The 16,543-nt window shown below is 54.0% G+C and overlaps 4 protein-coding genes across 4 annotated transcripts; 3 read left to right on the top strand and 1 right to left on the bottom strand.

Annotated features, from left to right (window-relative positions):
* Positions 1–8: 8 nt before the first annotated feature.
* On the top strand, positions 9–1,219 carry CLUP02_15990 (alpha/beta hydrolase fold protein; the record flags this gene model as incomplete). Its single annotated transcript, XM_049294914.1, has 2 exons — positions 9–232; positions 286–1,219. The coding sequence occupies 2 exons, from the start codon at positions 9–11 to the stop codon at positions 1,217–1,219; spliced, it is 1,158 nt and encodes a 385-aa protein (XP_049152061.1).
* A 1,087-nt stretch (positions 1,220–2,306) lies between these two features.
* On the bottom strand, positions 2,307–6,754 carry CLUP02_15989 (uncharacterized protein; the record flags this gene model as incomplete). The annotated part of the gene is made up of 26 exons (XM_049294913.1): positions 2,307–2,535; positions 2,637–2,701; positions 2,758–2,832; positions 2,886–2,944; positions 3,021–3,115; positions 3,172–3,216; positions 3,285–3,343; positions 3,399–3,507; positions 3,576–3,612; positions 3,668–3,749; positions 3,812–3,844; positions 3,938–3,973; positions 4,097–4,284; positions 4,343–4,552; positions 4,616–4,627; positions 4,692–4,752; positions 4,821–5,086; positions 5,156–5,231; positions 5,290–5,344; positions 5,436–5,785; positions 5,814–5,933; positions 5,983–6,171; positions 6,211–6,269; positions 6,331–6,397; positions 6,468–6,494; positions 6,572–6,754. The coding sequence occupies 26 exons, from the start codon at positions 6,752–6,754 to the stop codon at positions 2,307–2,309; spliced, it is 2,787 nt and encodes a 928-aa protein (XP_049152060.1).
* Positions 6,755–7,092: 338 nt separating this feature from the next.
* Positions 7,093–7,224, top strand: CLUP02_15988 (uncharacterized protein; the record flags this gene model as incomplete). Its single annotated transcript, XM_049294912.1, has 1 exon — positions 7,093–7,224. The coding sequence occupies one exon, from the start codon at positions 7,093–7,095 to the stop codon at positions 7,222–7,224; it is 132 nt and encodes a 43-aa protein (XP_049152059.1).
* A 790-nt stretch (positions 7,225–8,014) lies between these two features.
* Positions 8,015–16,203, top strand: CLUP02_15987 (AMP-binding enzyme; the record flags this gene model as incomplete). The annotated part of the gene is made up of 3 exons (XM_049294911.1): positions 8,015–10,960; positions 11,045–16,072; positions 16,156–16,203. 3 exons carry the CDS (start codon positions 8,015–8,017, stop codon positions 16,201–16,203), a joined length of 8,022 nt encoding a protein of 2,673 aa, XP_049152058.1.
* Positions 16,204–16,543: the final 340 nt, after the last annotated feature.

The raw sequence follows: 16,543 nt of genomic DNA, 5'->3' as shown, positions 1-16,543 counted from the left end.
TCCGAGACATGGCAGATATGGGTGTCGCAGGGAACGCAGAGTCCGGTAAGCCGGTTTACCAGCAGGCGCCTTCGATGCTCAACCGCATCGTGTACGGCACCAAGATTTCGACACTGCAGCATTGGTACTTTCAAAAAGCCGGCTTCGAGGCGTGGAAGTCGTACTTTTGGCCACCCGCCATACGGCCCGATCTCATCAAGCAGTATGACTGTAGGAAGGCATTGCCAGTTCGGTATGGTGTTTTCCCCTTTTGTGAAAACGAAAACGCTGCTAACCAATACGCAGCATCTTCTTTCCCTCCGACTACGACCAAACCTCCCCGCAAACCCTCCCGACCCTCTTCACAATCCACGGAGGCGGCTTCTCCATCGGCGTCCCCGACGACGACGACGAATGGAACCGCACCTTCGCCGACCTCAACAACTGCCTCGTCGTCGCCCTCCACTACTGGAAAGCCCCCTGGGCCCCCTGGCCGCACGCCCTCCACGACTTGGAGGCCCTCTACCTCGCCATCGTCGACGACGAATCCCTCCCCATTGACAAGTCGCGCATCGCCATGGGCGGCTTCAGCGCGGGAGGGAACCTTACGCTGTGTCTCTCGCAGATGAAGAGCATCAAAGAGCACAGGACGGCTCCGCCGAAGGCGATTGTGCCAATTTACCCGCCTACGGATTTCGTCACGCCGACGGCGTCCAAGAGGGATCGCAGGCCGTACAAGGTTGGCAAGTTACCCGGCATCCGCGGCCAGAAGAAGGACTTTGTGCTGGATTTCGCAGAGGTGTTTGACTGGAGCTACATCCCCTACGGCACGAACCTCCGCGACACGCGCATCTCGCCTCTGTACGCCGAGAGGGGCGATTTCCCGGATAACGTGTGCGTCGTGGCCGCGGAGCTGGATTACCTCGCCTACGAGGCGTGGGAGCTGGCGTGCAAGCTCGGCGGGAAGGGAAAGCCTGGTTCGGGAGTGGTCGGGCGGAGCGAGGTGGCCAGGACGCAGGAGCTGGTGGAGGAGGGGGACGAGAGGTTCGGGTGGGAGGTGAGGGACGGGAGGGGCAGTGTGAAGTGGCTGCTTGTGCCGGATGTGATTCACGCGTTTGATTTTCACGAGATGGGGGCCGCGGTATCGGATCCGGTGAGTGTGAGGGATGGGAATGCGAAGGCGGTGAAGGTCATGAGGGTTGTTGGGGACTGGTTGAGGAGGACTGCTTGGAAGGTGTGATTTGGACGGGGGAGAGCTGGCGTGGGAGATGTTGGATGGGGTGTGTTTGAGGTCTTGTTGGCTTGGCTTGCTTGATGATGGACTACGGTTGGCGTTGGGGGCGAGCTATGACAGAGACGCATGACTTACAAGATAGAACTGATTACGAGCGACAAGAAATAACTCACAAGATTGAAGTTGGTCAGACGAACGGGATGCTTTGAGGCCAAAGTGAGCATGGTCGTATCATGGCAAGTGTGGCTGTTGGTTGCTGAGAAGACTTCCAACTACTGCTTTCACCAACATCACCAACATCACCAACACATAGCCAGACCCCCGACTTCTTTAGCCGCCTGGGAGAAGCGGTTAGACTTGAAGTTGTGGCCTTCGTCAAGGATGTGTCTCTATCAACCGCTGTGATGCGGCCGCGGTGCTCTTAGGTTACCTAGTAAGTTATGGATACAACTCTGCAGCATACATATCGAGAATCACCACCGCTGGGTTACCAACCGCTTGAACATCCTTTATACTACCTAGTGCCCCAAGGATCTGACTGGTTGGGAACTAGGCCCATAAGTTACACTGGTTGAGTTGGTTGAGTTGGACATCACGATTCCGAATGTGGGTGGTTGGGTTGCAACTTGCGAGAGACCTGCTGAGAAGTGATGAGTTGAGTAGTATGAAACGTCATAGAGACACTATTTTTATATGTTCAATGGTAGTTATACTGTTATTTATGAGAGGTATCTGTGTCGTTTTCGAAATCCATCGACCTGCTGTGTCATCGACGCAAGCCATCTACAGCAAGTCCATGGTTGAAATGCTGCCGAGCATAACGGGCTACGAGGATCTCTCATAGGTATGAGTGATGATTTGCCGACCGAGATTGCCACTTAAGCGCCAGAATAAAGGCAGTATGGGGTGGTTTTTACGAAATTCGGCGGGAATGGTTGGCTTCTAAATGGATACATTCATAATAGATGTATGACTGCCCATGGGACGCTCGAGCATGACAGACGTACTAGAAGTAAAGTGCCTTCTGATCGTGGAAAGATGCCGAATATACTTGAGGAAACTAATTTTCAGTCTCGTGAATCTCTGGGTGAACTTAGATAGGAGAAACTGGCCATTGTTGCGTAGGCACATGATCAATCAATATGTCTGCTTTTGGCTTCGATGTTCCCATCACCAAACATCTGGATGTGTACCTCTTTGCAGCAAGTTCTTCAGCCACAGGTTTGATCTTGATAGAGAATACAGCAGAACCCGGGTTGGCCACAAAGAAGGTTGCATATACTGCGGGAGGAGCAGCAGAGGGGCACTGCAGGTCCCGCAAACTTGTTTGTCAATTCATCGATATTGCATCATTTGACAATGCTCCCAGCCAAGATGAACCGGGATTGTGGGACATGACCCTCAATAGCTTTACAAAACGGACGTCATGAATAAGGCACGAGGAAAGGAGATGTGCAGCACCTGTGGTTTTGTCGGCAGGACGACAATCTATAACCTCGCCAGTTGGGATCTATTCATAGTCGAGATAATCTGCGCCCTGAGACATCATCTCTTAACTCCATTATTTCGTAGCCGATGTGGTTTCCACCCGGGCTGGAGCGTTTTCGGGCAAGCTTGTGCTTCAGATGAGAGTGTATGCATTCCCGCAACAGACAGGAATGAGAGGTTTCACCACGTTGATATTAGCAACCCAAATGAAGTACCATGTTGTCCAAGAGACAACATTGCCCCCTGTCGAATGCAGACAGCAAACATGACCGATTTTCATCATGGCTTCCTGCAATCGTAAGTGTGACTGCCTCAATACTCTCGATATCACCGTTGCTGGTACCCAGCGATGAACCCGTGGTCGATGACAAGAACTCGCGATTGCAAAGACAACTCCACCCGACGATCTGATTGCTCAACCAGGCGCGTCCCCGTCACCGTACATGTACGTAGGGTGACACTATACACACCCTATCAAATTCAATGCTACTGCTGCGCCGTCTGACTGCGTCGATCTTCGGTGTCCATCCCGTCAGCCCTGCACTGGGATACAATTGTCCCCTCCCGCGAGTGGGCAGCTTACCTGACCCTCTCTCGGGCGGTTCGATCGTGCCGTAGGAAACCCCCAACGCGGCGGGCGCACTGCACACACACGCACTCGATAACCGCCCTTTACCGCGGAAGCCTGGCGAGATACCACTTGGTTCAAATTGCTTTTACGCGCTTCCGCGGGGGCGGTCGTGAGATTGCCGCTTGGCGTGGGAAACTCATTCGGGAAAAGCGGCTTGTTCGTAGTTACGTGGGGGCTAGACAGTAGTACGTGCTGAGTCGGTGTCGCGTGTACATGTGAGCCTAGCTGGATGAAATACGACACAGTTCAAGCGTGCAGTGTGGATGAACGTCAAATGTGCCTTTGCGAGGTTTGTTCAGAGGGAGGACTTGTGTACGGGTTGTACACATGGCGACCGCCGGACTTCCGTGTGGGAGCGGGGCGGAGGTGAAGGGGCAGGAGGACGGATGCGCTCGGAGGTGCGGGAGCCGGAAGGCACTGAGAGATCGACAGTGGAAGGATTTGGGTATGCTCTCGCTAACGGGTTGGTCAAGTCGCACATGGAAGTGGATGAATGATGGTCTGGGGTGTCCCTTGAGATCTCATTCGTATGTCATGAATCTTATTATCCTATGAGGATGAAGCAGGCGTTTGGCATCATTGCAACGAGGGTGAACACGACTTACACGGCCGTGTACAAGCTCACGACCGAGGACGCGGGACTAAGGACTGAACAGGACCTCGGCTGACTCGCTTGTACAAGCAATCAGTTCAGCTCAAGACGATTTAAACGACAGAGACACCGATCGGTTCGACGAGTCCGTCGGATTGGGGCGGCGACCTACCATGTAGCTTGGCAGTTGCCCATCATGTGGCGAGCTTGTGTCAAGGATAAGTTTTTTGAGCAAAGTTGATGCTGTTCTTCTTCTTTGGGGCATGTGCTGCTTATCATAAGGTTGGCCGACGATGGCCGAGACCAATCCTGGAAGCTCCTTTCGAGTGAGAGTTCTGATTACAGTCTCAGGGGTTTCCCCTTTCTCTTCGCGATCAGCCTGTTTTGGGGGCGCTTCATGATATTTACTATTAGTCACCTGGGTTGGTAGGTGCCTCGTCTCTGCGCAAGATGGGAGGAACAATGCAGATGGATCTCTGGAGCCCCTGCCGCCGTCGGGAGATGGAGCAGAGGGCGAAAGCCCGAGAGTCGATGTCGGACGGGAGTGTCAAGCTAGAAGGGGGAATTGGGCCCGTGTGGTGGTGGAGGACGCTCGCTGGGTTAGAGCTGGTGGGTAAGCTTGGAAGCTCTGCTCAACTGGCTGTCTTTTTCTGTTTTAATCCTTCTTCTGTTGCCTCGGTCTCAGGCCTACCTGTGTGTGAAACTTTTTGGTCAGATGGGTCAGATGAGCTTGCACGCGTGTTTCGTTGGAGATTATTTTCGTCGACTTTTGCTGCCACCGCTACGAAAGTTCTCTTGCTGGTCTGTTTCTGTTGGAGTCGTGGTGAACTGAGTGTTGGGGGTTTGTGAGGCGGTATAGGGTGCTTTGTTCTCGCGGGGCCATTTGTACACGGTACCTGACATTCTGTTGCTCTCGTTTGATAGAGCTCAGAGCAACGGTAACATCGTGCCTTTGGGGTTTGGTGTTGGTGTTGGTGGTTGACGTTGACAGCAGTCCTCAAGCGGCTGAAGGGTTGCTGCCGCGTACGCCACATACGTCTCAATGGCATAAAGGTGGCAGTGACAAGAAAGAAAACCGGGGTAAGTGGGAGGCGTTGAAACATGGAGATTGAACAGCATCGCAGGAAGTGGATGCGGATTATGAAGGTGAAGATGGAGAGGCCTCATTGACATTGCCATTAAGCAACAGGGTTGGACCTGAATTGAGGGAGTTCTGGCCACTGATGCTGACTGCGCAAAGACGTGCCGAATACACGAGATTCCGTCCGATCATGAGCGGAAGCGGTTATCTGAGGGACACACAGAGGCTGAGAGAGAGAGAGAGAGAGAGTGAGAGATAAAAGGTAAAATGGAGGAATTGATTACGAGAGTCAACTGTTCCTGGTTCCCAAAGTTTGCCATCCTGCGAATTATGCTGGGCCTTTCGGGGCCGGGGCCGAGGGGGGAGGGTCACATTTAGTAATACCCTTAAAAAGTTGACAGTCTGACTGCGTAGAAATGGCGACCTTCACTTCAGCCTTCTAGCATGTGTAAGACGGAGGAGGACGCGAGGTTTGAGTTTCAACGGGCGGGTGAGCTGAGTAGAAGGTAAGAAAGTGAGTTGGGGATTTGAGTTTCGGACAGGTGAGAATGGAAGCAGGTGATTGCTGGTGGAGATGTTGTGAAGGAAGGTTACCTTTTCAGGACACCGAAGATGAGAGAGAAAGAGACAGTGAAGCAAGTGTCGTGTCAAGCTTTCTTTGGTGATGCTTCTGTCCAGCGATTCCAGCCCCCGTTCGGCGAGGGGGGAGACGGCGATAGACCGGCGTTCTTCACCGGAGATGACACAGCTGGAGGCCGCGTCTTCCAGCATGATGCCGGTCTACCGTTCTTGCATGTAGACGGGAAACAAGCAAAGACCAATTAGTGGGCTGGGCCGTTTCTATTCCTGAAGAGGAGGAGAGAGCCTGCGAGCTGCGTAGTGCATAGTGCACTGCACCACCAAAGTCACCTTGAACAGACGCCATAAGCTGGGGAGGGGGGGGGGGGGACTCAGCCCCCTTGGCTAACGCAAGGCACCACGAGCATAGCCGCAGCGCACCCAAGTTCCGTCAATGTGAGAGCGTCCCGGCGCTTGTTGGAATTAGCAGGCTGCAGGCTGCAGGCTGCATAGTGGTGGATGGGTTGATGGGTGACGGGTGATGGATGTTCTGTTAATGTCCAATGGCACCCTGCAACTCGCGAATCTCGCTGATTTTCCATTTGTGGCTAGTGCAGCTTGTGCTGTGTGGCTGGAGGAGCACTGACCATTTTGAGATACTTTCCTGAGTTTTTGATTGGCTCAAGAAGATAGCTTGAGGCCGTGGCTAAGCGAGGAGTACGTACTCAGCTCAACGATATGTGCAGTTTCAAAAGATACGTACCCACGTTGCTTCGTTTCTTCCTCTTCCTCCTCCTCCTCCTCCTCCTGGTTGTCTTCATCTCCGTTCCTCATCTACGACAAGATCACCAGTGTCTGGACGGATATAGTCGCCAGACAACGCAAACGCAAGCCGAGCTTCAACGTCCGCACCATCGCGGCAAGCTACAAACTACTCCACTGTTACCAAGCAATCGTTGCCAGAGATGTCTGTCGACTGTTTGGGACCACACCGTGCACCACTGGCACCAGCACACCTCCTCTCGTCTCGCTCGGCTCAGCCCAGATCCAAAATGGGCATGCCCCAACCCTGCTGATTAGACTCTCCATGCCGCGTTTCCCACCATCTGTTTGATTGCAGACAACGGCTGCGTTCCTCCCCGTGTGGCTCGGAGACGGGACAACACACTCTCTCTGAGGCTGCATAGCCATTTACACAGCAACGCAACGCTTTTCGAGGACAATGACCAAACAAGATACTGACGAGGCGGAGCAAGCGTCTTTCGTCCTATCCTCAACCTTTCTGTCCAGTACATAGTACATACATGGTCACTGCCGAATCACTCCACTCCCGAGTAGCATCTTTGCACATCACCAACATCTATCTACTGCGTACGAAGTATCCGTACCTACTTGTGAGGCCCAGGACTAAAGAATATCGGTCTCTCTTCGCGGATGCCTGGTCACCCCCGGCCCCTACGTTGCGTTCCACCTCCAGCAAGACGCGGGTATGCAGATCCAGCCCGCGGCAGGCCGTGACAAGGCATGCCATGGCGTGGCGCGGCATACCTGACCTCAGCACCTTTTTCGTACGCACCCAACTGACTGGACGTGGTCGCACTCGCACACACCATTCACAGCTCGCTTTCCTCTCTCATCCATCCTGTCTTTCGTCCCGTTAGTCGCTCAGTCACTCACCCAGTCTGCGTGTCTACCCACCACCGCCTCTCGCTCCCCCACCTTTCTTTGGCTCTCCAAGCTGGACCCCAGCACGTCAGAATGGGCCGGGGCCAGGGAAGCTCGACCTACCGTCTACGATGTACATGATGGTAATAGCCTGGCAGTGACCCAGGAACCGGCATCTCACTCACGTCTTGCCCTGCCTCGCCCGTACGGTGCTCGGTACTTACGTTGCCGACTTTTGGTCTGTTTGCAAACCAAAGCTCCCCCCGGCTCGCTGGTCTTACTGTCTCTCTCTCTTCCTGTAGTGAGCAGGAAGGATCTGAAGGATGAATAGAGCTGCCAGAATGCTGTCTCTTTTGCATTATTTCACCCTCCATATCTCCCACCTCCCCGCCTCTTCTTCTTCTTTTGTGATCTCTTCTTGCTCCGGCCCTTGAATCATCTTTCCTCTCGGCCTTTGTGTGTAACATTCCTTCGCCCGTTGGCCCTTTCATCACCTTGCATCTTCAAAGACGGGCTCCAACAAACACGCCCCCAGAATCGGCGCCCCCCAAGCTCGAGACTGCAAGCTCATCTCGTCCGACCAACGACATCACCTTTGAGCATCTTTGACCCTCGTCAGAGACCAACCTTTGATCCGTGTTACTTGGTCACCTCTGCTCGGTCGTCTCCTTTATTTGTGTTCATGCATCTTTGAGATACCCCTCCCAAGCTATCCACCCAGCTCTACCCTTCTTCTTCTTCAGACCAGACCGAGCGAGCGAGCACTTACATACACACACGTCCAATATGGCAGACTCAGTCAGCCCAAAACAACTCCCCAAAATCGACACAACAATGTCGTCATTCCACACAGAGTCTGTTGAAGATAGACTTCTCTCAGCAACTGCCACCGTGCTAAATTTGCCGAGGAATAGCATAGAATTGTTCGACTCCTTCTCAGACTTGGGCGGCGACAGGCCCACAGCTGTCGCCCTCAGGAAAAGGTGCATGAGCCTCGGACTTGGTCTGAGGACGAGCGACATTCTACGCTGTCAAACCTTGGCGGAGCTTCAGACCTGCATCACCCCCTTGGTTCAGACCGCGCCTGTGTCCAAGGACAAGGACTCCGAAGGAGAGAGCAGCACCTCTCCCTCCGATGTCTTCAGCTCAAGTCCCAGACGAAACAGCGCCTGCTCAACTTCCTCGTGCGATTCCAGCAACAGCTCCGATGCGGCACCAATAAAATCACCACATTCCGAAATCGAACAATTCATCCAGTCTACGCCCCAGATTAGGAGTGCAGCCGTCATCAGGCCAAAGGCTGGTTTCCTAGAGGGTAAGCTCGTGGCCTTCTTGACGTTGGCGTCGGGCCGGATATCGCAAACCAGCCTGTCCAGCATCCGACTCATTCCCCAATCACAGATGCACTTCGCCGGAAGCCAGGTCGCAGCTGTCCGACTGGCTCTCGAAACCTCGGAAGGTTCTCATTCTGTGCCAAACTCATGGATCGTGCTTGACCAGATGCCTTCAAACGGAGAGGGCTCCGTCGACCGGAGACGGCTCCAAACATGGATTCAGAACATCAACGAGGACATGTATCACCAAATATCCAGTCTCGAGTCTCACGAGCTCTTCCAGGAGCCCTTGACCGAGATGGAACGAGTTATGCAAAAGAAGGTCGCCGATGTTCTCCGCATACCACAACGGCAAGTCGGCATGAACTTCTCATTCGGTCAACTCGGCGGCGATGACATTTCCGCCATGATGCTCGTTGCGGCATGTCGGACCGAGTCCATCACGGTGAGACCCGAGGACGTTCACCAATGCCCTACTTTGGGGCAACTAGCATCACTCGCATACCGAAAAAACCACCGCACCGACACATGGAACGAGGAATCCACGGAAGGCTTCAAGCTGTCGCCAATACAACAGCTTTATTTCGATACCGGCATTGGCGGTCGCATCGAGCAACGAATGGGATCAGACGGGGGCTACCGGTTCAACCAAAGCATATTGCTTCGCGTCAAGAACAACTCGACGTTGGAAGATATCCACGCCGCCATTGCTACCGTAGTTGGCCATCACTCTATGCTACGCGCTCGTTTCCGGCCTGGCGTAGATGGCTGGACACAGCGGATCATTCCAAAAGTCGACGGGTCTTATGGGTTCCGCTATCACTCGGTGAGCACGACGGAGGAGGTCATGGGCATTATCGCACAGTCACAGTCGAGCATTAACATCGAGACCGGGCCGGTCTTCTCAGTCGACCACTTCCGCACTCATGACGGCCAGCAGCTTGTTTACTTGCTCGCTCATCATCTGGTCGTAGACATGATGTCGTGGCGCATCATCATTCATGATCTTGATGAGCTACTACGAGAGGGCACACTGTTCTCTGAGCGTTCCATGCCGTTTCAACGGTGGAATGAGCTTCAAGAAGAATACATCAGCAGCAACCCGGATCAGCTAGTGATGCCTTACGACTTGCCCAGCGGCCAGTACGGATACTGGGGTCTCGAGGACTCACACAACACCTACGCCGAAATCTCAGTCGCCAGCTTCACTCTCACCCCGGAACTTACAGCAATTCTTCACACAGCATGCAACCAGGTCTTCAAGACTGACATGTCAGATATCTACATGGCGGCACTCCTCCTTTCATTCAGCCAGACATTTCACGATCGTAGAGCACCCGTGGTGTGGAATCAAGAGCACGGCAGAGAACCTTGGAGTCAAGACATTGACATCACAGAGACCGTCGGTTGGTTCACGTCACTGTGCCCTGTGTCTATGCCAGTTGACATGGCCGACGACTTCCTTCACATCTTGCGCAAGATGAAAGATACGAGACGATCAATACCTCGTCGTGGGTGGAACTACTTTGCATCTCGATATTTTGGCCCCGAGGCCGCGACTCGAAGCACCGAAGGTTGGCCTTTCGAAATCATGTTCACGTATGCAGGGTCGGTTCAACAACTCGAGCGGGAGAAGGGCGTTCTTGAGCAACTCACCATTCCTGGAAGGCTGTGGTCAACAGATGCCGCCGACATTGGCTCGAGCGTGTCTAGGATTGCTCTATTCGAGGTCTCCGCCATGGTCGACCAAGGCTCGGCTTCCGTTCAGATCGTCTATAACAAGAACTCCAACCACCAGGATAAGATTGCTGACTGGATTCAAATGTATGAGCACCTGCTATACGAAGCCATCGGCAGGTTGCGATACCGTGGCCAAGAACTCACTCTGTCTGATGTCCCAATGCTCGACACGACGTACGAGGGCCTGGCGAAACTCAATACCGACCGATTGGTTGCACTCGGCTTATCTAGTGCTCGGGATATCGAGGACGTCTTACCCGTCACAGCGCTGCAGCAGGAGATCCTCATCAGTCAAACCCAAGATTTGGAGACCTGCCACAACAACGCCATCTACGAGTTATCATCGCCGAACGGAGTCTTGGCCGACCAGGCTCAAATTTGCACCATTTGGCAGCAGATCGTAGCCAAGTACCCTGCTCTGAGGACTGTCTTCATAGACAGCATTTCCGAGAATGGTTTATTCGACCAAGTCATCCTGCGGAAGTGCTCACCAGATATGCTTTTTGTCGACGCAGAAGCAGGAACAGACCCTGTGGCTGTTCTCAATGCCTTGCCACCGATGAGTCCGACGCCGTCTAACCCGCGCCACCGAGTGTCAGTGTGCAAGTCGCACGCGAGCACTTTTCTGAGGCTTGACATTAGCCACGCCCTATGTGATGTGAGTTGTGAACTCGCTTGATTGAAACATCCACTGACACTTCCCTAGGCCTTGAGTCTTCAAAATATCGTTTGGGATTTGAAGAGAATGTACAACTCAAGCAAGCTGTCTATGAAGATGCTTGACCCATCGCATGCTGCTTGCGTTCAATACATCTCATCTGCTCGGCAAGAAAACAGCCTCAACTTCTGGATCGGCCGCCTTCAAGAGACCCGGCCATGCTTGTTCCCACGCCTGATGACAGTAAACAACAACACCATGCAACACACAAACTTTCATATTGAATTGCCGGTGACTCAGATCGACGAATTTTGTCGATCGCAAGGCATCAGTCGATCGACTGTGATGCGCATGGCCTGGGGGCTTGTTCTACGCGCCTTCACCGGTTCTAGCCAAGTCTGCTTTGGCTACCGCTCATCAGGCCGAGATACAGGAAACGCCCCCGAGGGCTTGATTCTTTCGGTCGGCGCGTTCGAAAACACCACAGCCTGTACAGTCGGGCTCGAAAATCACAAGTCCGTCGCAACAGTCCTCAAATCCGTCGAAGATGATTCTGCTGTTTGCAGCCGGCATCAGAACGTACCAATGTCGGAAATTCAGCACGCGTTGGGTCTCAAGGGCGACAAGCTCTTCAACACGTGTCTGTCATACCAAGAAGAGCCTCACGAGCTAAAGAGCCGGTTTAGCTCTACGCGTCCCCCCATGAGGCTCTCCTGCATTCAGGCTTTCAACACCCCCGACTTCGACGTTACATTTTCTTTGACCCTCGTGAACGGTCAGCTTGTCACAGGAGTCTCTCACAGGCTCATGACTCCTTCCCAAGCTCAGAACCTTACGAATACTTTTGGGCGTGCTGTTGTCGCCATAATCGGAAGCCCGGAAGGCGCGCTCAGCAGTATCGACCTTTTCACCGACAGAGACTATGCCCAGTTACTGATCCGGGACTGGGGAGCCGAGAATACGACCGAGCCTTTACCTGGCTGTGTCCACGCCCTGATTTCTCAACAAGCACGACTTCGACCAGATGCTCAGGCGATCTGCGCCTGGGATGGCGAGCTCTCGTATAGACAGGTCGGCCGCCTTGTTTCCCGCCTAGCCACGTATCTTACTCAATGGGGTGTTCGCCCCGGCGTTTCTGTTCCCGTCATTCTCGACAAGAACAAGTGGGCGGTCATCAGCATCCTGGCCGTGTTGAAGGCTGGTGGCTGCTTTGTTCCCATTGACGCCGAGGATCGAGCCAATGTTGAGACGTTCGTCCGCCAGCTTTCGCCCAAGGTCGTCATCGCAACGGACATGCTCTGGAAGAATCTGGAGGCCATTGTCGATGGAGTCGTAGTTGTGGATGATACGCTTTTTGAAGTTGACTTCTCTCTGGAGGCGCCTTTGCCCATGGCCGCGCCCAATGATGCCGCATGCATTCTTCTTTCTCCAGGCTCGTCCCGAGGCAGGGAGGCAAAGGGAATCATCTTCCATCATGCAGCCCTTTCTTCAGCATTCCTCACACAAGGTCGCGCTCTTAATCTTAACCAGGAGAGTCGTACAATGCAGCTATCGTCTTTCAATGTCGATACCGCCTTGATTGAGCTACTGTCGACGTTGGTGCATGGCGGTTGTGTGTGTATCCCTTCTTCCGTTGAGAGAACCAGCGATATCGTCGGCGCTGCTCGAAGGATGGAAGTCAACTGGTCTTACATGACACCAGTCCTGGCACGGAAGATTTCACCCGCTGCGATCCCCAGCCTGAGGACCATCTGCTTCAGAACGCGACGTCTGGACGAAGATACTTGCGCGCCCTGGGTGGCTAAGAAGAAAGTCCTGCTGGCCTACGGTGCTCCTGATATCTGCCCTCTTGGTGTTTCCGTCTTGGAGGTCAAGAAAGCTGCCGATCTCACCCGAGTCGCGCCTCCATTCCTCGGGAGGTTCTGGATTGTCAACCCTGAAGATCATCGTAGGCTGATGCCCATCGGTGCCATTGGCGAACTCATCATCGAGAGTCCCACATTGGCGCATCGATTTGTCCCCGGCCAGCCCTTGGCGCATCTTCCCCAGGACTCCGATGTGTCACTCGAGGATGGCAAACCTCGGACACGTTACTTCAAGACGGGCCATCGCGTCCGATACATGGAGGATGGTTTGCTTGACTTCGTCTCCAGTGGCCGTGACGACGTTGAGATCAACGGGCAAGTCATTCCAGTTGCTGAAGTCGAGCAGAAGCTCCGCCGATGTCTCGGCCAAGGCGTGGATCTCGCCGTTGAATCCATCATCAGCCGCGATGCGCAACCGTCCCTTGCCGCTTTTGTCGAGCTTGGAGAGAAGTTATTTGAAGGATCGGAGGACCTTACGAGGATTACAATCACCACCAAGGAGCGCACCTATATTGCGAAGAAGCTCATTGAGTCCTCGTTGGGAACTAGTCTGCCCTCACACATGATGCCAACCATTTTTGTTCCTGTTAGACACCTTCCCGTCACACCGTCATTGAAGGTCAACCGTCGCAAGCTCCAGAAGATGGTCGGTTGGCTGTCGCAAGAACAGTTACAGGCTCTCTCCTCGGTCACATCGCCCGATGAAGTCCGCGTGGTGGGCATCAAGCCTCTTCCGCTGACCCAGGTTGAGGAGCGCATGAGATCGACCTGGGCGAATCTCCTGGGAGTAGAGGCTTCAGGCATTCGAGGCAATCAGAGCTTCCCTATGCTGGGCGGCCAGAGCTTTCTCGCAGGCCAACTGGTAGTCGCATGCCGCAAACAGGGACTCATCATTGCTCTGCCGGATGTCCTGCGTGGCGCCACTCTCACAGAGCTTTGCCAAGGCGTAACACTGAGCTCAGACTACGCTCTCGAGACTGCGGAACCGGAACGCAATGCTGTTCCATCCCTGGGATCCTCCTCGGAGATCCTTTTCGAGGAGCAGTTCATCAACGATGTGATTGCTCCGAAGCTCAATGTCGAACGAGACGCCATTAACGATGTCGCAGAAGCCTCTGCTACTCAACTCAAGTTTCTCGAGACCGGCCTACTCAAAGGGAGCTCAAGCCTCACTTACTTCACCTTCAGCTTCACCGGTGCAATGCAGACGAAGAAGCTGGAGGCCGTCTGCATCTGTCTCGCAAAGATCCACCCAATCCTCCGGACCGCATTTGTCTCCCACGAGAGGCGGGTCTACCAAGTTGCCTTTAAGTCTTTCGTCCCAGAGTTCAAAAGGATCGAAGTCCCGACATGGAGGGTATCGGCGATGACGGAGAAGTTGATCAAGAGGGATCAGACTGGCTCATTCAACTTGGAAGTTCCCATGACCAAGTTCTTCTTCGTCGATGCTGGAAAGCAGTCCAATCTTGTCTTGCGACTTTCTGGAGCGCAGTACGACGACGCTTCCATCTCGCTTTTGCTGCAGCACTTGAAGAGCATTTACATTGCGCCGTCCTGTCCGCCACGGAGGGCGACCTACTTTGACTTTGTGCGCTCTGCTCAATTGGCTCATGCTACTGGTGCACAAGATCACTGGTCTTCCATGCTGGATGGCGCCAAGATGACTCAGGTTGTTGCCCACAGCAGGCCACCGCCAATGAGCACGAACGTCAAGACGATCACTCAGAAGGTCTCGGTTATGTCCTTGGCCAACTTGGGCATCTCATTTGACACTATTGTCAAGTCAGCTTGGGCCATGGTCCTAGCTAACCTTTCCGGCTCAGGCGACGTTCTCTTTGGTGAGATTGTCGAGGGAAGACACCTTAGACTGTCGGATGGATCCGATGTTTCTGGCACCCTTGGCCCAGTATCAAACGCCATTCCAGTCCGCGTCCGATTTGCAGAGACTCTGAGCAGCCCCCTCGAGCTCCTCAAGTATGTTCACGGCCAACGTGTTATGAGCATTCCGTTCGAGAACATGGGCTGGCTCGAGATCGTCGAGAAGTGCACCAAGCTCCCGTACTGGACGCGCTTCAGCACAGTCGTCGAGCACCGCCATCAGGATGCCGCCAAGGAGGCAGCAGTCTTCAACCTCGGTACCATCAAGTGCAAGTTCAGCGTTCAGGAACCCATCAGCAGGGACGTGTACGATCTTCACGTCATTTCCACGCAAGAAGATGCAAACAGCGGCGACATCTCCATCACCTTCTGCGAGAACCGCATCCCGAGTTTGTTTGCCAATGAGACGCTAAAATCACTCTGCTCTAGCATCGAGCTTCTCACCTCGGTTTCTATGCTTCACCCGCTCATCCCCTCCTCGATCGACTACTGTGCCGTTCCGCCCCAAATTCCCTTGCCTCAGCTGGACATGGAGACGAAGCCGACCAATGCAGGCTCCAGCATGTCTGAAGACCACCGCAAAGCCGTGCAGCTCAGCATCTCAGAAATTTGGACAAAGGTGCTAGATCCTAGGTCACTCGGTGTTCCCGAAACACAGCTTCCCAACGCGGCGTTCTACGATCTTTGGGGTAGCATGATGCCCGCATCCCAACTCGCCGAGTCTCTCACCCAGGAGCTGCCCAAATCAGGTCTTCCCGGGACTCACAACCTGTCAATCTCGATGGAAGAAATCATGGCGCACCCTACAATGGCGGAGCAATTCGAGCTTGTGGCCCGCAAGATGCGCGACGCCAAGAGAAGGACCATTGCCGACGTCCTCTCGCCAAAGTCCCACCCGGCATGGAGTCGCGGGCTGAAGCGACTTAGCACAACGGTGATTCGTGAAAAAGCGTCTCACCAGAGCGGGTTGAGCAGCACGAGTGCCAGCTCGTCTAGCTCGGTGGACGCTTATCGCGGCCCGGCCGCACAGCCACTACCGCCTATGGACTCTATCGCCGAGGGTGCCGTCAGCGGTGTAGGCAGCACTCGCACGGGGAGACCAGCGTCGGCTGTTGAGCTGGAGGGCCCGAGGAGGCCGAGGCTGAGCCTTGCGGTTCAGCATGACGGGAGCAGCATGGAGAGCATGACGACTGGTAGCAGTCGAACGGACGAGGAGGGTGATGAGAATCGCGAGGTTGCGGAGAATGAGAATGAAGACGGCGATGTAGTTAGTCCTTTGAGTGTGTCGACTGCCCCGACTCCGGTCCGGGAGAGCAGGATACGGAGAAAGGCGGGGAGTGTACTGAGCAGGATCAGCCTCGTGAGTCCTGTGAGTGTCGCCGGGTCCAAGTCTTCTGGACATCATTGAGTGGGCATGTGAGTGTACGAAAAGTGTTGTTCGCGCTCGAATAGCATGGCCGGGACGTCGCGGGCGGAGAGGTTAACGCCTTGAGAGGCTAGAGTAGTATACCTCGGAGGTTTCCTTTGTTTTTAGCGAGCAGATTGTTGCAAGATATCCAAGAAATGCAATCTACTTAGTAATGTTTGTTACAATGAGCCTCGAGCTACAGCCTTATTCACTGCTCGACTCCGCCAATCGTGAAGTCGGTCATCTGTTCCCTCCTACAACCTAGAATGAACCAATAGGTTTCTCGCTCCTGGTCAGCAATTTGACGGGCGCGTCATCGCGCCCTTTGGTTGACACATTGACTCCCGATCTCCACATCATTGAAAGAATGAACGCAGTACTCCGTGAACGACCTCTTATACGACCACGTTTACCTTTCAATGTAACCATCAG

Source organism: Colletotrichum lupini, chromosome 9 (genome assembly GCF_023278565.1).
Source record: "Colletotrichum lupini chromosome 9, complete sequence".
NCBI lineage: Eukaryota > Fungi > Ascomycota > Sordariomycetes > Glomerellales > Glomerellaceae > Colletotrichum > Colletotrichum lupini.
The sequence above is the reverse complement of the archived record's forward strand: the minus strand, read 5'-3'. Positions and strand labels throughout refer to the sequence as shown.